Here is a 21,716-nt window from a genome sequence, read left to right on the forward strand (position 1 = left end):
TATTCCTCCCACTGACACCAATGATGGGGCACTATTCCTCCCCACTGACACCAATGATGGGGCACTATTCCTCCCACTGACACCAATGATTGGGCACTATTCCTCCCACTGACACCAATGATGGGACACTATTCCTCCCATTGACACCAATGATGGGACACTATTCCTCCCATTGACACCAATGATGGGGCACTATTCCTCCCATTGACACCAATGATGGGGCACTATTCCTCCCACTGACATCAATGATGGGGCACTATTCCTCCCATTGACACCAATGATGGGACACTATTCCTCCCATTGACACCAATGATGGGACACTATTCCTCCCATTGACACCAATGATGGGGCACTATTCCTCCCATTGACACCAATGATGGGGCACTATTCCTCCCACTGACATCAATGATGGGGCACTATTCCTCCTACTGACACCAATGATGGGGCACTATTCTTCCCACTGACACCAATGGTGGGGCACTATTCCTCCCACTGACACCAATGATGGGGCACTATTCCTCCCACTGACACCTATAATGGGGCACTATTCCTCCCACTGACACCTATGATGGGGCACTATTCCTCCCACTGACACCTATGATGGGGCACTATTCCTCCCACTGACACCTATAATGGGGCACTATTCCTCCCACTGACACCAATGATGGGGCACTATTCCGCCCACTGACACCAATGATGGGGCACTATTCCTCCTACTGACATCAATGATGGGGCATTATTCTTCCCACTGACACCAATGGTGGGGCACTTTTCCTCCCACTGACAAAAATGATGGGGCACTATTCCTCCCATTGACACCAATGATGGGGCACTATTCCTCCCACTGACACCAATGATGGGGCACTATTCCTCCCACTGACACCAATGATGGGGCACTATTCCGCCCACTGACACCAATGATGGGGCACTATTCCTCCTACTGACACCAATGATGGGGCATTATTCTTCCCACTGACACCAATGGTGGGGCACTTTTCCTCCCACTGACAAAAATGATGGGGCACTATTCCTCCCACTGACACCAATGATGGGGCACTATTCCTCCCACTGACACCAATGATGGGGCACTATTCCTCCCACTGACACCAATGATGGGGACTATTCCTCCCACTGACACCAATGAGGAACAATAGTGCCATATGCTTGGTGTCAGTGGGAGGAATAGTGTTTCATCCTTGGTGTTAATGAGAGGACTAGTGCCCCATTATTGATGTCAGAGGGTGGAATAGCGCCCCATAACTGGTATCAATCAGAGGTTTGGTGCTCCATTGTTGGTATCAGGGGGAGGAATAGTTTCCCATCATTGGTGTCAATGGAAGGTATAGTGCCCCATTGTTAGTGTCAGTGGGAAAAATAGTGCCCCATGATTGGTGTTAATGGAACGTATAGTGCCCCATTCTTAGTGTCAGTGGGAGGAATAGTGCCTCATGATTGGTGTCAGTGGGAGAAATATTGTCCCATGATTGGTGTTAATGGAAGGGATAGTGTCTCATTATTGATGTCAGTGGAGGAATAGTGTCCCCCAAGGGCCCTCGGGTCTCAGTTTGAAGACCATTGGTCTAGACGAGTTTTCGGCTCCGATTAAACAAAGTATCAATTACCAAAATGCTAAATCGATCTCTAAATTTTTAAATTGAACAGCCAGTATGAAGGAGGATTAGTTGTGGGATTACCCAATCATTTTCTGCGTGTTCATTCTTTTCAGTCCGCGTAGCTGGGGGTGTGGCAGGGGTGTGGTCTTTCCCTATATACTTAGGTGCCTCTTTTCCCATCTCAGAAAATTGGGAGGTAAAATATAATCAATGGTGAATTGCTGATCAATCAATAAATGGTCAGCTAAACACAGCAAATGTTCCAAGCCATTGTCTTTGAATGTATCAATGTGCAAATGTTTTTTTTTTTTATAAATACAATACATTTTCAAATCGGTAACATTGATGTTATTTGGTAATGTGTGGTTTTATTTGAATACTTTTTTTTTTTTAGTTTAAAGAAGAACTTTACCTATAACAACTTTATACAAAATAATGTTATTTAGCAAGGAACATACATTCTACATGAATAAATATGCTATCAAAATGAGTGTGTGCTGTAAATCGCCTCCGGCATTGTTTCTGTGTCTTCTTGCTGTGGAGGCTGCCATTTTGCTGAAGCCCAGAGCCCCTTAGTAAATCTTAAGACTGACAGCAGATCGGTCTCTACATTTTCAGCACGGTGCCAAAAAATTGAAAGCAACTGAGCATGTGCAGAGCAGGGTAAGACAGGGTATAACTGAATCTTAAAGCGGAGTTGCGCTTAAAGAAAAAAATAAATTAAGCGTCAGCAGCTACAAATACTGCAGCTGCTGAATTTTAATAATCGGCCGCGCGTCTTGACTGGCCGCGCAATCATCTGGGACTTGTGACATGTCCCAGATGATTGCCTAGACCAGTGATGGCGAACCTCGGCACCCCAGATGTTTTGGAACTACATTTCCCATGATTCTCATGCACTCCGCAGTGTGGTTGAGCATCATGGGAAATGTAGTTCCAAAACATCTGGGGTGCCAAGGTTCGCCATCACTGGCCTAGAGGGAGGGGGCAGAGCTGATCTCCCTTCCTGCGCTGAGGGAAGTGACGTAAGGAGCCGAGGTGAGTAAGGAGGCAGATTACGAGGGATCCCCTAGCAACAGGCTTTAAGAGGTGAGATGTTCTTTTTTTTATTTATTTCATGCACATTAATGATTTATTTTATTTTTTTATCAGAAAGATATACCGGTAGACACTTATTTTTTGTGTTTTGCATAGCTATACCCAGTGGCGGTTGCTCCATTAGAGGCTGCCCCCTTAATCCATGCGTCCGGCTCCTAATCCACATGCAGGGCACCGGAGGCATGGATTTCAATGGGGTCTTTTTTTTTGATGATTAGAGTCTGGGGTTCTAATTGGCTTCAAAAAAAGGATGTACTCGCCCACCCAGTTGTGTGACAGTAGAGAATTAATATTCGCTAATGTCTTTCTGCTTCTCTTCCTGGCCAATCAATAAGACCCCTTTCACACCACACCGCCCATTTCGTCAGCGGTAAAACTCCGCTATTTTGCGGTGCATTTTGGGCACTAGCGGGGCGCTTTTACCCCCTGGATTTACGGTGCATTTCGGGCACTAGCGGGGCGCTTTTACCCCCCGCTAGCGGCCGCGAAAGGGTTAAAACCACCGGCAATACGCCGCAATAGCGGCGTTTTGCCGGCAGTATTACAGCGCTGCCCCATTGATTTCAATGGGGAGCAGCGGTGGAGGAGCGGTAAACACACCGCTGCTCCTTCACCGCTCCAAAGAAGCTGCTGGCAGGACTTTTTTCTGACGTCCTTCCAGCGCATCGCTGTAGTGTGAAAGCCCTCGGGGCTTTCACACTACATACAATGGTGCAGCTTCTTTAGGGCGGATTGCAGGCGCTATTTATAACGCTATAGCGCCTGCAAAACGCCCTGGTGAGAAAGGGGTCTTAGGGGTGGAGAGGCAGCGCAACAGCCTCTTCAAGCTTCCAGGAGCCCTACCCCGGATCCAGTACCACCTCGTCATCGGCCTCCTAAGGTAAGGCCACTGATCGCCATCTTCCTGTCCATCCCACGTGTGGGGGGTGTAGTGTGAGTGAGGGGGTCAGGTTCATTTGCTGCCCCCCCCCCCCCAAAATATTGAGCACCAGCCGCCACTGGCTATACCTGCAAAAGGGGCCAGTCTAAAGTCATCTAGCAGGACTTAATTTTCTGACTATAGTTCCACTTTAATTTGTATCACTTTTCTCTCTGGAGACTCAAAGCCTTAGGAGTTGAGGCAGCCATCTTGAATCAACGTACCTATCAGAGAGTCTTTGGAGTGTGGGAAGAAACCCAAGCAATTACAGTGACAAAATGCAAACTGCAGATAATTTCCTGGTTGGGTATTGAATTTAAGACGCTAGCACTACAAGGTGGACCTGCTAACCACTAAGTGGCTTAAAGTGGGGTACCCCCTAAAAAAAAAAAATTAAAAGTCAGCAGCTACAAATACTGCAGCTGCTGGCTTTTAATAATCGGACACTTACCTGCCCCAGGGTCCAGCGATGCGGGGGAACGAAGCCCCCCCCTCGCTCCCCGCTCCGCTCGCGGCGCCGTCATGCATACTGTGGGCACCCGGCTGTGGCTTCACAGCCGGGCACCCACTGCGCATGCGCGAGCGGCGCAGGGCGCCGTGATACGCCGTACAATGTGCGGCGCGAGGGGAAGTGATGTCACCAGCCCGGGCAATGAAGAAGGCAGATTACGAGGGACCCCCTAGCAACCGGTATTTAGAGGTGAGTAAAAAAATTTTTTTTTGCCAATTATTTTTTTTTCTTTTTTTTACTAATTTTAAGCAGCTTTTATTTTTTTGGTGGCAACACCACTTTAATTTTCCAACTGTGGTTCAATCACTGTATAGATATAACTGTAAATACATAAAAATAGCCAACAACAATATGATTCCTATAATTTAATCTTGGATGGCATAAAGGTAAACGTGAGCATCAACTAGACCAGTGATGGTGAACCTTGGCACCCCAGATGTTTTGGAACTGCATTTCCCATGATACTTAACTATACTGCAGAGTGCATGAGCATCATGGGAAATGTAGTTCCGAAACATCTGGGGTGCCAAGGTTCGCCATCACTGAACTAGACCATCTTAGTTGTATAGTATTTTATTTTTTCCTGTCTCTTTTTGGGGAGACTTCCTGTCCTTATAGACCACAGATATGCAATTAGCGGACCTCCAGCTGTTGCAAAACTACAATTCCCATCATGCCGCTGCCTCTGGGTGTCATGCTTGTGGCTGTCGGAGTCTTGCTATGCCTCATGGGAGTTGTAGTTCGGCAACAGCTGGAGGTCCGCTAATTGCATATCCCTGTTATAGACATTACCTGGATATAAGTAAAGGACAAATCTGTTCCCAATGGCGAGATGCCCCCTTGCTTCCCGAGACAAAGGAAACTAGGGAGCATCTCTCTAGAGAGGGCAGCAATGTGAACATGGGTCATGGCACTGGATCAAGAGTTAGTTTTGCTTCTCAGCATTAGATTACCGTATTTTCCAGCGTATAAGACGACCTTTTACACTTAAAAAAACTGGGCAAAAAGGAGGGGGCGTCTTATACACTGGGTCAGCTGCTGGGATGCCTTCTGGATGTGCGGTAATACTGTATGTAGCTTTGGCAACATACAATATATACTAAGGGGCGGACTGACCATTGGGGCACTCAGGCACTGCCCGAGGGCCCCATGCCACTAGGGGGCCCCATCAGGGTTGCCAGCCTCAATAAAACCAGGGACAGTATGTAAAAATCTCAGTTTTTTAAAAAAATACCAAGATTATAGCTGCCCCCCCCTCTCCAGTACATTTTCAGTGTGTGTATGTGTATTATGTGTGTATACTGTATGTGTGTGTGTGTGTGTGTGTGTGTGTGTACTGTGTGGCCCCATAATCTCCTATTGCCCGGGGGCCCCATAATCCCCTATTGCCCGGGGGCCCCGTGAGTTGTCAGTCCGCCCCTGTATATACCACTGAGCCAAACCCAGTGAGCGATGTATTCAAATGAATACAGAGCCTGCTCGGATTGGAATAACAACCTCTGCCAATCCGATCAGGCTACACACAGTAAACCTGCTCGGATTGGCTTTGAGAGTCAGAGAGGCGCCGGCTGATGATGTTACAGCCTCTGCCAATCCAAGCAGGCTTTGTATTCATTAATAGAATACATTGCTCGCCGTGATTGGTTCCAGCACCAGCAAGAAGGAAGAAGGAAATGGCTCCAGCAAGAATGAAGAAGAAGGATATGAAGCGTCGGAAGCCTTGGAATGGGGGGGGTCGTCTTAAACGGTGAGTACGGGCAAAACATCTTAAAAACCTGTAAAATTAGGGGGTCGTCTTATTTGCCGGGTCACCTTATACACCGGCAAATACGGTAGGTGCAAAATGAGAAGTACAACGGCCCAGGCTAAAGGACTGTATAACATGAAGGCACCTTGAAGGCACCTTGAGTGGTTAAAGCATGATATAGGAAAAGACCAAAGAAGTCACACCACAGGTTTAGGATTCCAAGCCACCTCGTTGTGGGGGTTACAACATTCCCCCTTTATCAGGACTTCAGGTGGTGGTTTGAAAGGAATAGTGAACTCACTTGGAATAAAAGGAAGGTGATTTAGTTCAGGAGATGTCTGCTTTCATACTTTTCTCCAAAAAGGGCTGATTTTGTAAGAAACTCTCCAGCAATATTAAGAAAAGCTCTAACCTTTACATACGCCAAAAATGAAAAAGAAAATTTTTGGTTGGAACTGTCTTTATCTTTCTATTGGTCTGACTACAATAGACTCAACCTGAATGGTAGGTATAAATGGCTGTACTTTTTACATGGTTGGCATTGGCACTGTGGTAAGACGTCATATACTGTACACATATATACAGAGAGAAATTAAAAGAATTACCTTTCAGACTCCTGCTCCATTGTTTGTGGCTTGACCTCAAAGTTATTGAAACTGCTCATGTCAACATATCCATCATTCTCATTGGCAGAATTCAAAGCCCTGCAGGGATCCTCAAAAAATTCTGTAAAGGTCCCCGCTCTCGCTGGTCTTCGAGGTGGAATCTGTATATTTTCATAGTCTGAATTCATTGCCGGGATGTTTTCATAATCGGAGGTGTCAGTGTTGGGAAAAGAAATAGACCTGGGTTTAGTTAACGGCAAAGGCATAAATGGTGGCCTGGAACGATCCTCAAAGGACTCAACCCTAGCCACGCTCCTGGTAAAGGCCTTGGAAGTTCCTTTCCTCTTCATGTCCTTGTAGAAGAGGATAGCTGTGGGGGAATCAGGATAACAATGCATCCCAGAACGACTCTGCAGTTGAGGAGAATTCCCAAGGCTCCTTCGTTCCATGTCTATAAATCTGGATGGTCCATGGTAGCTTGACTCTGAAGAAGACCTTGAAGAAGACACGTTGACGTCAACGTGGACCTTGTTTTCTGTCTTCTTCTTAAACTTTAAGGTGAGGAATTTTTTGAACGATGACTTTTTCTTTTTGAAAGATTTGTCAGAAGACTCATTTTCGATCAAAAGGGATGGGGAGCTTTTGGTAATGGGTTTCTTTGTAATGCTGGCTAGTTCAAAGGGTGGTGGAATGTCCACCACAGAGGTAGGTGTGGACATTCCGCTGGAGGAATGATAATTTCTTTGTGAAAAGCTACCAGAAGAACTAATAAGATATGGAGAGAATGTGATGTCGGATTCAATGTACATTGAAGCTGCGTTTTCCCTGCCCTCAACAGAGTAAGACCTCGGGTAGAGAATAAAGCGGCTTGGCTTCCTAGGTAGAGCCCTGAGAAAGTCGAAATGTTTTGACTCTTGCTTTTCACTCTTTGTGTTGGCGAACGAGTCATTGCTTGGAGGCTGAGCATCCATCTCTGCTGCTGTCTCTTCCGGGACAGTCTCTGGGACATTACCAGGTATTTTTCCTGAGTAGGATCTCGTCCTTGTGACGATGTTTTTCCTGTCTATGCAGAGTAAATGGTTTTCCCCTTCCTGGTTACATTCCTCCATTATACAATGAGGCCTAGTGACTTCCCCCTCTGGCTTGTTGTAAGAAATGTCCTCTGTTTGTAGCAACTTCCTGTTTCTGGAATGGACACTGTCCTCCAGTACATAAGGGTTGCTGTCATCCTCCTCTGGCTCTAGAGGTATCTCAGCCGCTGGTGCGTTTTCCGCAGTGTCCCTTGGGAGCTCCTTGACCTCTATTTCCTGATCTTCAGGTGACACCTCTGCTGTGTCAGCTCCATCCTCTCCAAGTCCTTCACCCTGTGCAACGAAAGCTGGGTCATCCTCACATGTGTTATTTCCTTCACTATCTGCAGCTGTGTCGGTGAGCTCAGAAGGTTGTGGTGGTGTAGTTTCCTTGTTGAAACATCCAGTCTCGGAAACAGGCTCAGTTTCATCTATCTGCTCTTTCTCCGACTCCGACAATGGCTCCAGAAGGGTGGTACAGGTTCCCGTATCCAGAGGTTGCTCAACTAAGTCGTTCGCATCATCACAACCCTCATTCTCGAAGGGAATGATTTGGCAGCTGTCATCAAAATTGTCTTCTACTGTATCTTCACCTTGAGGGCCCTCAGCTATCTGAAGCGTATCTTGTGTTGTTTCTTCCACTACTTCACTGATTTCACAGACCTCGTTGTCTTCTTGCTCTTCTGCCTCCTGGAAAGTAGAGTCTGGTAGAGTCTCTACCAACTCTTCATTAATGTCCATTGGTGGTTCACCGCTGTCACCCTCAATGGTCAGTTCAACACTGTCAACAGCCGGGTCACCTGTGCTTTCTAGCACATGATCCATAAGTTCTGTGGAGACTTCTTGCTGTGTCTCGGCTGTCTCGTCACACGTTTCTGATCCTGGACATTCATTCATGGCATCGGTACTTAACAATTCATGGTCAGCTGCCAGTGAAGATACATGAACGCCTTCACAGTTTTGGAATGGGCTATTGTGGCAAGGAGCCTGTTCCAAAGAGATCTCACAGTTTTCCATTCCTTCATTTTCATCTTCTGCTGTAGGGCTATCCTCGCCATCCTCCGTCAAAATGACATCTTCACAACTTGTGTCTTTAAGATCTGTGTCCCCTTCCTCTGGATCAATGTTACATTCATTGCTGTCAGTGGGTAAGAAATCATCCATGTCCCCTAGGTCATTTTTGAATTGCATTGAGCCAGAATTAGGCACTAAGCTATCGGCCTCAGCCGTTGATGAAGATCTTAAGCTGAGAGCATCAGTGTTGTCACTGTCATCGACTTCTGTAGAGTCCCCAGATTCAACATCCCTGGATGGCATACTGTCTGGATGCCCACTGTCTTCTTCCCCTGCTTGGGAAGGACTGCAGCTTGTGTCGTCAGTGATATCCCCTTCCCCAAACGTAGTATTCCACACATCTGCTGGTCCCTCGGAACATAAGCTTTTTTCACACTCCAAATCAGTATTTTCTTCATCGGTAAGCTGAGATTCAGTAAAATAATCACCATACGTAATGTCTAACTTCTCCGAATCTCCACACCCTGATCTGTAATGGTCAGCATCGTAAATTTCCACTGGGCACTCTACTTCACCGTTGGCACACTTGTTCAGGGAATTATTCTCGTCCTCTATACACCTTCGTTCTGTAGATGGAGATAAAACTGGTTTTGGGGCAATGGGAGGTTTGGGGCCCCTGGACATAGATTTCCCTTGGTGAACCAGTTTGGATCTTGAGAGAGGAGGTGATGAGTACTTTGAAAGAAGCACTGGACTGAAAGGGTCAAGACCTTGTGGTTTTGGTGCAAGAGCAGGCTTGGTGACTTCTGAAACAAAGAAGAAAAAAAAAAACATGAATTAATAATTGCGTTTGAGACTAGGGCTGCAACTAACACTTATTTTCATAATCGATTAGTTGGCCGATTATTGTTTCAATTAATCGAATAATCGGTTAACCACTTCCTTACTGGGCACTTAATCCCCCCTCATGCCCAGACCAATTTTCAGCTTTCAGCGCTAATGCACTTTGAATGACAATTGCGCGGGCATACAACACTGTACCCAAATGAAATTTTTATCATTTTTTCCGCACAAATAAAGCTTTCTTTTGGTGGTATTTAATTACAGCTGGGAGTTTTATTTTTTGCTAAACAAACAAAAAAGATGCAAAAAAAAAAAAAAAATCATGTTTAATAGTTTGTTATAAAATTTTGCAAACAGGTCATTTTTCTCCTTCATTGAAGTGCGCTGATGAGGCGGCACTGATGGGCACTGATAGGCTGCACTGGTGGGCACTGATAGGCTGCATTGGTGGGCACTGATAGGCTGCACTGTTGGGCACTGATAGGCATAGTTAAGGCGGCACTAATAGGCACAGATAAGGGCGGCACCGATGGGCACAGATAAGGCGGCGCTGATGGGCAAAGATGGGCACAGATAAGATGGCACGGATGGGTGGCACAGATGGGTGGCACAGATGGGTGGCACTAAGGGGCACTGATAGGTACCACTGATAGATGGGACTGATGGGCACTGATAGGTGGCACTGATAGGTGGCTCTGATAGGTGGCTCTGATAGGTGGCACTGATGGGCGGCACTGCTGGGCACTGATGGGCACTGGTAGATGGGCACAGATAAGATGGCACGGATGGGTGGCACAGATGGGTGGCACGGATGGGTGGCACTAAGGGGCACTGATAGGTACCACTGATAGATGGGACTGATGGGCACTGATAGGTGGCACTGATAGGTGGCACTGATAGGTGGCTCTGATAGGTGGCTCTGATAGGTGGCACTGATGGGCGGCACTGCTGGGCACTGATGGGCACTGGTAGATGACACTGATGGGCACAGATATGTGGCACTGGGGTGCAGCACCTTTGTTGAGGCAGATTGTGGGCACTGCTGGGTGGCACTGTGGGCACTGCTGGGTGGCACTGACAGGGGGGGACACATTTTTTTATTGATGTGGCAAAGCAGGGGGCAGGTGGGCACTGGCAGGGGGCAGGTGGGCACTGGCAGGGTCAGTCCCGATCACGGCCGTCGGTGATCGGCTCTTTTTTTTTCTGACAGCGCGAGGAGGAATAATAGCCGATTACCGGCTCCATTGTATCACATGATCAGCTGTCATTGGCTGACAGCTGATCACGTGATAAGGGGTCGGGATCGACCCCTTGCTCGGATCAGTGATCAGGCGAGTCTCATAGACTCGCCGATCACAGCGCGCGCCGCGCGCGCCCCACAGGGGGCGCGCAGGCCGCTCGTGCACGGGACGACGTCAATAGACGTAGTCCCGGCAAAGGAGATGCGCGCTGTAGCCGTCATTCGGCTATAGCACGGGTCTCAAGTGGTTAATAACCTTTAAAAAAAGGTAATTTTACTATGATTTGCATTTTTACATATTTGGTCAATTGTCGTTGGACAGATTAAAAAACACAAATTGGCGCAAAAACACATTTATTACATTGCTTTTCTGCAGCTTATCTATTGAAGTATATCAAACCAAAAAAACAAAATAGCACCGTTTTGCGTTAAAAAAAAGTCCTTGTCTTTTCCAAATACACAGCAGCTGAAAAAAATCATGGATGTGAGCGTGTCCCATAGGAAACCATGTAAATGAACTGTAGTGTGTTTCTGCAAAAAGCACCAAAAAACAGAGGTGACCCAGGCCTCAGATGTTTAGTAACATAATGGGGTTAAAAAAACTAAAATTAGTACAAAAAGAGCAAATAATCGCTACTGTAAGGGGTTAATTTTTTTACTATGGGACAGTGAAAGTAATATTTACAGTAGCAATTTGCTCTTTTTGTACTATAAAGGGCTAATTTTCGTTTTTTTTTAACCCCATTATGTTAGTGGCGATTAATCGATTATGAAAATAGTAATCGATTAATTTCATAATCGATTAGTTGTCGATTAATCGATTAGTTGTTTCGGCCCTATTTGAGACTTCTATAAAGTATACGACAGCTACGCTTAAAGTGTACCTAAACCCCCCAAAAAAATGTTTTAATATATTGCAGCTTGCCAGTCACATAGTCTGGGTTGTCTTAAAGCGGAGGTCCACCCTAAATTGGAGCTTCCGCTCATTGGAACCCCCCCCCCCCCTCCGGCGCCACAATTGGCACCTTTCAGGGGGGAGGGGGGTGCAGGTACCTGTACAGTACAGGTATCTGCACCCACTTCCGGCATAGATATCTGCAGAATATACGCCCCTTTCCGCAGAATCTACGCCCCTTTCCGAAGGTCCCCCGCTGTCTGCTGGGAAACACACGGATCCCAGAGACAGCGGGGACCATCCTTTTTTGCGCAGCGCGACTCGCGCATGCGCAGTAGGGAACCGGGAAATGAAACCGCAAGGCTCCACTTCCTGATTCCCATACCCAATATGGCGGCGGCAGCACCCCGAGAGACGATCGAGAGAACGGCTTCGGGTGCCGACATCGCGGGCACGCTGGGCGGGTAAGTGTCATTATTTTAAAAGTCAGCAGCTGCAGTATTTGTAGCTGCTGGCTTTTAAAAAAAAAAATATGGCGGACTCCCGCTTTAATAACATTATAGGTCCTTGGCCAAAGTAATAAACTGGGAGCCCTACCGGCCTGCCCCAATTTACGAACCTACTCTCAAGAATTAAAGTATAAATAGTTGATATAATTAAAAATATATTGATTAGTACTTTCAATAAAATAAATTTTAAACAATGAGAAAACATGCCATAAATCAAAGATTAATCAACACAAAGGGCATAGTACAGGGGGAGGCAGAAAGACGCGGTACAGGGGAATTTGGGAGGGCAGAGTACTGGTTCCGGGACACTGCTTGGGACATGGCCATCCTGGGACAGCTTAGTAAAAAGCGTGGCTGTCCCAGCTAATCCGTAAAAGTATGCAAGTATGATGTAATCAGGGGCGGACTGACCATTCGGGCACTCGGGCACTGCCCGAGGGCCCCATGCCACTAAGGGGCCCCATCGGTGATGTATTAGGACCCTAGAACTACCTTTGAGTTAACTCAGTATACAATGACATATGTAGATTAGTAACATACAGCACAAGCACTGGTATAGCTGTGTGCCCAGAGGGGCCCCTGGTCTATTAGGACCCTATAACTACCTCTGAGTTAACTCACTATACAATGACATATATAGATTAGTACCATACAAGCAATGCTTTACTTGTGTGCCCAGAGGGGCCCCTGCTCTATTGGAACCCTAGAATCAGCCCTATACAATGACAGGGGATTAATAGCAACATAAAGCACAAGCACTTGTATACCGGTGTGCCTAGAGGGCCCCTTGGTCTATTAGGACCCTATAACTACGTGACAGTATGCAAGTATGATGTAATCAGGGGCGGACTGATCATTCGGACACTGGGGCACTGCCCGAGGGCCCCATGCCACTAAGGGGCCCCATCGGTGATGTATTAGGACCCTAGAACTACCTTTGAGTTAACTCAGTATACAATGACATATATACATTAGTACCATACAGCACAAGCACTGGTATACCCAGGGGCAGACTGACCATTCGGGCACTGCCCGAGGGCCCCATGCCACTAAGGGGCCCCATCAGGGTTGCCTGCCTCAATAAAACCAGGGACAGTATGTAAAAATCTGTGTTTTTTTTTTTTAATCCCAATATTATAGCTGCCCCGCCTCTCCAGTACCTTTTCAGTGTGTGTATTCTGTGTGTGTATACTGTGTGTGTGTGTATACTGTGTGGCCCCATAATCTGTTGCCTGGGGGCTCCATAATCTCCTATTGCCTGGGGGCTCCATAATCTCCTATTGCCTGGGGGCCCCATAATCACCTATTGCCCGGGCGGGGGCCCCATGAGTTGTCAGTCCTCCCCTGGATGTAATATAAGATTTTCATGGGCCCCCCATGCACCCGGGGCCCCTGGGCAGTGCCTATGCATTAAGACAGCCCTGCACTTAGTTACATAGTTAGTCAGGCTGAATAAGACACAAGCCCTTCTAGTCCAACAAATAGAAAAAATAAACAAATAGAGAACCTCCATACACACAAGATCATAGCCACAGCCGATCCAGAACAAGGCGAAAAAAAAAGAAAAAACTAATGAAGCACGGTCCAACAGTCCAGGCTTTAGATGTGGTAACTGCATTTCTTTTCTTTTTCTGGCTAAATGCATTTAATACAAATACAGAAAAATACCTATTGATGGACATAGACAACCAGTGCCCTTGTAAGTTCTTGCTCATTGAATTGAAATTTCAAACAATCTTATCAGCTTTCCCAGATGTCTTCTGTGAACTACAGAGCACCCCCTTCCTATGTAACAGAGATAAGGAGGGGTGGGGGGATGTTTATAGTCTCAATCATGAGAGCAGCCAGGGGTGAGAATGCGGCTCCATAGACACAGTTAGCTTTGTCACCCTAGCACAGGAAGTGTATTACTGGGAAGAGCAGAAGGAAACCACTATAAACCTATGGAGGAACCCTTGGGTTCCTCAGGGCCCTCGGTGAGAAAGATTGGTCTAGAAGCACTGAGGGCGAGCTTATAACATTTTCTAGGGTGTTTGGGGAAGCACAGGTACAGCTTGCGTTGGCCACCAAAAGCAAAGGCTACAGATCAGCCAATTATGCAGGGCCATCTTCAACACAGAGCAAAAGGGGCAACTGCCCTGGGCCCATTCATTATTGTGGGGCTCAAAGCAGCTGCCCGTTGAGCCCGCGCTGCCTATAAATAGGTACTATTCCTCCCACTGATACCAACAATGGGACACTATTCCTCCCACTGATACCAACAATGGGGCACTATTCCTCCCACTGATACCAACAATGGGGCACTATTCCTCCCACTGATACCAGCGCTGGGGCACTATTCCTCACAATGACACCAATTATGGGGCACTATTCCTCACAATGACACCAACAATAAGCATTATTCCTCCCATTGACACCAATTATGGGGCACTATTTCTACCACTGACACCAATGATGGGGCACTATTTCTCCCACTTACACCAATGATGGGGCACTATTTCTCACAGGGCTGGGCTCAGCCCTTCCTTCTCTGCCTATAAATAGGTACTATTCCTCCCACTGACACCATAGATGGTGCACTATTCCTTCCAGTGACATAATAGATAGGGCACTATTCCTCCAATTTACACCACTAATACCAATGATTGGGCACTTTTCCTCCCACTAATATCAATGATGGGGCACTATTCCTCCCACTAATATCAATGATGGGGCACTATTCCTCCCACGGACACCAATGATGGGACACTTTTCATCCCACTAATATTAATGATGGGGCACTATTCCTCCCACTGACACCAATGATGGGGCACTATTCCTCCCACTGACACCAATGATGGGGCACTTTTCCTCCCACTAATATTAATGATGGGGCACTATTCCTCCCACTGACACCAATGATGGGGCACTATTCCTCCTACGGACACCAATGATGGGGCACTATTCCTCCCACGGACACCAATGATGGGGCACTTTTCCTCCCACTAATATTAATGATGGGGCACTATTCCTTCCACTGACACCAATGATGGGGCACTATTCCTCCCACTGACACCAATGATGGGGCACTATTCCTCCCACTGACACCAATGATGGGGCACTATTCCTCCCACTGACACCAATGATGGAGATTATTCTTCCCACTAATACCAATACCTCCTAGTGCCCACAGGCATTATTTCATTATTTTACCCCCCCCCCCCCCCCCCCCCACACTGATCACCAAGTTTGGGGCCTTTTTCTACTCTTTTTGGCCACAGTCAGAATCTGAAGCACAGTAAACTGGCCCGTTGCTTGGAAGGATTGGCGAACCCTCGCTCGACCAAAATCGGTGCTCAAAGACCAACACCAAATAAAGAGGTTCCATTGACATAAAGAATAAATTGGTAACCGGTGGAAGAGCGCTTGAACCATTCTAAGAGCTGCTGGCAGCCAACAATGGTATTATGCATCAAAGTATTATCCCCGGAAAGATTCCTCCATCAAACACGCCCTAAAAAATAATGTAGCGCCAAACTTTTTTAAACCAACTTTATTTGTTACACAAAACCTTTTGACAAAGTGTTTTAAGTCTGGAATATATCTTGGGGGTTCGTTCTCCAGGGAGACGCTTCCTCCCGGCCCCCTCGGGACAGATGATCTTGCTTCCTAGTAAACATGATGCCGGTTCAGACTGATTGTCGACAGGAAGTCGTGTAGGACAAAAAATAATCAGCCACTGAGGTCACTTCCTGTGCAGAATAACATTCTGTGACATTCTTTTTGATGAAAGTCTGGGAATCGGTCAGAAGAATACTAGAAGGGGTGACTCCATGACACCATGTGATTCCCCGCTTACAATAATATTACATGCACATGATGTCATTATTACAAAAAAAAAAAAAAAAAGACAAATAATCTTTAAAGGGAAAGTAACTTATTTCTGGCAAGCGTATATCTAAATATTTATTGTGCTATATATAAATCAATTTTTCATGTAATTATCTCATTCTTTTATTTGCTCTTCCACGTTTTTGCTACTGTAATAAATACGGAGATTTGTAGAAGGATCTCTCGGCTCAGCCTCAATCAGCGTCCCTGCTTAACATCTGCTGAGATAAGATATCAGCCCCATAGGGAGTGCGTTGTTTTTTTTTTGTCATGAGTCAGCAATGGCAGTATACCTGTTCTTATGATGCAGGATTCTTTTATATACTTTATTTTTTACTGCATTTAAGAGAGAGAGAGAGAGAAAAAAAACATATTCAGCACATCTCTGCAATGCATGGACACTTCCCTGTGTTTTAGACTTAAAGCGGTTGTAAAGGTTCGTGTTTTTTCACCTTAATGCCTCCTGTGCATTAAAGCGGGAGTCCGCCGGGAGTCCGCAGTTTTTTTTTTTTTTTTTTAAAGCCAGCAGCTACAAATACTGCAGCTGCTGACTTTTAAAATAAGGACACTTACCCGCCCAGCGCGCCCGCGATGTCGGCACCCGAAGCCGATCTCTCGTTTGTCTCTCGGGTGCTGCCGCCGCCATCTTGGTTATGGGAATCAGGAAGTGGAGCCTTTCGGCTTCATTTCCCGGTTCCCTACTGCGCATGCGCGAGTCGCGCTGCGCAATAAGGATGGTCCCCGCTGTCTCTGGGATCCGTGTGTTTCCCAGCAGGCAGCGGGGGACTTTCGGAAAGGGGCGTAGATTCTGCGGGAAAGGGGCGTACCTTCTGCAGAATCTACGCCGAAAGTGGGTGCAGATACCTGTACTGTACAGGTACCTGCACCTCCCTCCCCCCTGAAAGGTGCCAATGGTGGCGCCGGAGGGGGGGAGGGTTCCAATGAGCGGAAGCTCCACTTTAGGGTGGACCTCCGCTTTAAGGTGAAAAAACACCTGGCAGTCACCGGCCCCCCAGCCCCCCCTTTTAATTACTTACCTGAGCCCCTTCATCGCTTGGGGGGGTTGGGCGGGGATGAGCTGTCCCTCTCTCAACGGAGTCCCGGCTTTTGATTGGATAGATTGATAGCAGCACAGCCATTGGCTTCCACTGCTGTCAATCAAATCCGATGACGCTGGCACCAGGGGGTGGGGGTTTTCGGACCGATTCCGGCATTTGTGTCAAGGTGGCAAGGTAGCCCCCTAGGGAGAGCGCTTCTCCTAGGGCATGGGTGCTCAACCTGTGGCCCTCCAGCTGTTGCAGAACTACAATTCCCATGAGGTATTGCAAGCTGCTGACCGTTACAAGCATGACTCCCAAAGGCATAGGCATGATGGGACTTGTAGTTCTGCAACAGCTGGAGGGTCAAAGGTTGAGCACCCATGGGGGGTTTTCTGATGCGGGGAGGGGCCGCGATAGCCACCGGGGGACCCCAGAAGAGGAGGATTGGGGCCACTCTGTGCAAAACGAGCTGAACAGTGGAGGTAAGTATAACATGTTTGTTATTTAAATGAAAAAAAAAAACGATCCTTTACAATCACTTTCATTTACATCTACACTATATTACTAAAAGTATTGGGACGCCTGCCTTTACACGCACATGAACTTTAATGGCATCCCAGTCTTATGTACACACGACCGGACTTTTCAACTGACTAGGCCCGACTGACTTTTTAGCGGAGGTCCGACGGACTTTGCGTACGAACGGACTTGCCCACACATGAACGGACTAAGTCCGTTCAAAAAGTCTGTTCGTTTTGAACGTGATGACGTAAACGGGACTAAAAAAGGAAGTTCAATAGCCAGTAGTCAATAGCTGTCCTTGCGCTGTATTTGGTCCATCGGACCGGCACACAGACGCACGGTTTTCCCGATTTTTAGTCCGTCGACTGTGCAGGCCAGCCAAGTTCCTCCACCCCAAACTCGCTCATCCGTGTCTTTATGGACCTTGCCTTGTGCACTGGTCCAAATCATTTGGTGGAGGGGGGATTATGGTGGGGGGGGTTGTTTTTCAGGGGTTGGGTTTGGCCCCTTAGTTCCAGTGAAGGAAACTCTTAAAGGCATCAGCATACCAAGACATTTTGGACAATTTCACGCTCCCAACTTTGTGGGAACAGTTTGAGGACGGCCCCTTCCTGTTCCAACATGACTGAGCACCAGTGCACAAAGCAAGGTCCATAAAGACACGGATGAGCGAGTTTGGGGTGGAGGAACTTGATTGGCCTCAACCCGATAGAACACCTTTGGGATGAATTAGAGCGGAGACTGCGAGCCAGGCCTTCTCATCCAACATCAGTGCCTGACCTCACAAATGTGCTTCTGGAAGAATGATCAAACATTCCCATAGACACACTCCTAAACCTTGTGGACGGCCTTCCTAGAAGAGTTGAAGCTGTTATAGCTGCAAAGGGCGGGGCCAACCCAATATTGAACCCTACGGACTAAGACTGGGATACCATTAAAGTTCATGTGCGTGTAAAGGCAGGTGTCCCAATACTTTTGGTAATATAGCATATAAAGCAGAAGAGTAATTCGTTGTACAGGTAAGCTGGATCATCTCCTTAAAAAGCCACCACTTCCTTTTCTTTATAAACAGACGTATTCTAATTGCTCGCCGTTCGCGCCTGTTCATTATCGCCTGTGCTTATTGATGCGAGGTGTCTCATTATTTTACTTGGACAGAAATGTGTTATAATTTATGGGGGGAGAACTTGTTGGGCTGGAAGGAATTATTTGCATGTGACTTTTGTTAAGATATTTTGTATCATTGAGGTTGCTCATTACACTTGGACATGATACCCCACTTACCTTCATTTGCCCCACCCCCATTAGTCTAGAACAGGGATCTGCAATTAGCGGATCTCCAGCTGTTGCAGAACTACAAGTCCCATCATGCCTCTGCCTCTGGGTGTCATGTTTGTGGCTGTCAGAGTCTTGCTATGCCTCATGGGACTTGTAGTTCTGCAACAGCTGAATTGCATATCCCTGGTCTAGAAAATATATAATTGAAATTTTTTTTTTTAATGTGTTCAATAAGTGCAACAAAAATTCCTGTTGATTGTGTCAGAAATACAAAGCTGCCCTGTGCGCTCTACAGTGTTATATCAAGCAGTCTAATTAGCCCTCCTAGTGGACTACAGAGCCCCTCCACCTATCTCGTGCCAGATTTATAAGTGGGCAAAAGCGTCAACTGCTCTGGGCCCTCCTGACAGAAGGGATCTCCCTATACAAAAATTATATAAAACAATAAAAAAAATTATAATGATAAAATGTATAGTAAAAAAATTACTTTTATTAAAGTGATATTAAAGGCAATAAAAAAAACAAACAAACATGTTATACTTACCTGCTCTATGCAGTGATTTTGAACAGAGCAACCCCGATTTTTCTCTTCTCGGGTCCCCCACTGGCGCTCCTGGCCACTATTCTGCCGAGTGCCCCCAGAGCAAGCAGCTTGCAATGTGGGCACCCAAACAGGCTTGCTCCTGAGCCGTGCCCTGTGTGTCCATTCACAGAGAGAGCCGTGGCTCGGCACCGCCATTCCGGAGCACTGTGCAGCATTACAGGCCTCCTCAGACCACCATCCAGAGCACTGTGCAGCATTATAGGCCTCCTCAGACCACCGTCCAGAGCACTGTGCAGTATTACTGGCCTCTTCAGACCACTGTACAGAGCACTGTGCAGCATTATAGGCCTCCTCAGACCACCGTCCAGAGCACTGTGCAGCATTATAGGCCTCCTCAGACCACCGTCCAGAGCACTGTGCAGCCTTATAGGCCTTCTCATGCCACTGTTCAGAGCACTGTGCAGCATTACTGGCCTCCTCAGACCACCATCCAGAGCACTGTGCAGCATTACTGGCCTCCTCAGGCCACCCTTCAAAGCACTGTGCAGCATTACTGGCCTCCTCAGGCCACCTTTCAGAGTGGCTAAATATAAATCCGTGAGTTTGTTCAAACCCTAATATCATAAATAATAACACGATATTCAATTTTTTTTACTCCAGGACTGCGTAATGCATGAGCTATAAAGGCAGAATGTTTTTTTTTTATCTTAATGCATTCTATGTATTAAGATAAAAAAACGTTTTGTGTGTAGCAGCCTCCCCAGAACCTCCTAATACTTACCTGAGCCCCATCTCTCTCCAGCGATGTCCACAAATGTCTAAGCCGTCCTGCTGATTGGCTGAGACACAGCAGCGGCGCCACTGGCTCCCGTGGCTGTCAATCAAAATCAGCCAGCCAATCAGGGGAGAGAGGGGATGGGGGCCCCGCATCTGAATGGACACACAGAGCTGTGACTCGGCTCCAGTGCCCCCCATAGGAATCTGCTGACTGTAGGGGGCACTCAATAGGAAGGAGGGGCCAGGAGCAGCAAAGAGGGACCCGAGAAGAGGAGGATTGGGGCTGCTCTGTGCAAAACCAACTGCACAGAAGGAGGTAAGTATAACATGTTTGTTATGTTTTTGTTTTTTTAAAATGAGCCTTTACAATCACTTTTACTAAACACATTCGATTTTAGTGGACTAAAATGTACTGGAGATTTACTCAACGAAATACGACTAGAAATAAAACAATTGCAGAAGACTAAAATGCGACTAAAAAAACGAAAATGCCATTAGTCCAAAGACTTATGCCCCGTACACACGGTCGGACATTCCGACGGATTTTGGCCCAAACTTGTCTGGCATACACACGGTCGCACAAAGTTGTCGGAAAAGCCGATCGTTCAGAACGCGGTGAGGTAAACCACGTACGACGGGACTATAAAGAGGGCCAGTAGCCAATAGCTTTCGTCTGGTAATTTATTCTGAGCATGCGTGGCACTTTGTCCATCGGAATGGTCTACACGCGATCGGAATTGAAACGATCGGATTTTGTTGTCGGAAAATTTTAGATCCGGCTCTCAAACTTTGTGTGTCGGAAAAAGTCCGATGGAGCCCACACACGGTCGGATTTTCCGACAACACGCTCCGATCGCACATTTTCCGGCGGAAAGTCCGACCTTGTGTGCAGGGCATAAGACTAAAACTAGTTCGAAATTTGCTGCCAAAATGGAGGACGCTGATCAACCGGAAATTATTCTGATCCGTCCCGGAAGCCCTGCAGATTTCGTGCGAACAAGACAAAATCGAACGCTCTCAGGATACGTTCTCTGCAGATAAAATGTGTGAATGGGGAAAATACCACATTATAAGTAGATGGCGCTGAAGAGCATACTTATTTCCTATGATTCTCGGCGCCTACTAGTGGCAATAATGTGGTATTTCCCCCATGCACACATTCGAACTGCAGGTAATATAGCTTTAGAACATTCCATTTTGCCTGTTCACAGAGAAGAAAATAAAGTGGTTGTAAATTTTCATCTTGTACTTATATTATAGGCTTACCTGTAGGTACTGTATATATCTACTAAACATGATGTCATCGGTGCATGTGCTCTGAGAGAACAGCCACCCGGGCCGTTCTTTCAGAATCCTGTGCCATACATGGCGGCCCCCCCCCCCCCCACGCATGCGCGGGAGTGACGTCATTGCGGCTCCGGCCAATCACACAGCCGGAGGCAAGGCAGGTGACGATGGAAGTGGCCTCCAGCGATTACATCTGGAATGCTTTGTTTTCAGGTAAGTTACACATAATGTGCTAGTATGTGATGCATACTAGCACACTATCGCTTTACCTTGCAGGTCTGAAAAAAAAAAAACACCAAGCGGTTTACAACCATTTTACAGTGATATTAAAGTG

General features: G+C 46.8%; 1 protein-coding gene across 2 annotated transcripts in view; it reads right to left on the reverse strand.

The window, feature by feature from the left end:
- The window catches only part of FGD5 (FYVE, RhoGEF and PH domain containing 5), a 224,755-nt gene that overhangs the window by 192,379 nt on the left and 10,660 nt on the right, over window positions 1-21,716 (reverse strand). For both annotated transcript variants that reach the window (XM_077451613.1, XM_077451612.1), the window contains exon 2: window positions 6,494-9,383. In XM_077451613.1, coding sequence (XP_077307739.1) covers window positions 6,494-9,383 — 2,890 coding nt within the window. The remainder of the gene's footprint in view (window positions 1-6,493; window positions 9,384-21,716) is intronic.

Source organism: Lithobates pipiens, unplaced genomic scaffold (genome assembly GCF_037356315.1).
Source record: "Lithobates pipiens isolate NorthernLeopardFrog02 unplaced genomic scaffold, aLitPip1_a1.2 Scaffold_23, whole genome shotgun sequence".
In the NCBI taxonomy this organism is placed as follows: Eukaryota; Metazoa; Chordata; class Amphibia; order Anura; family Ranidae; genus Lithobates; species Lithobates pipiens.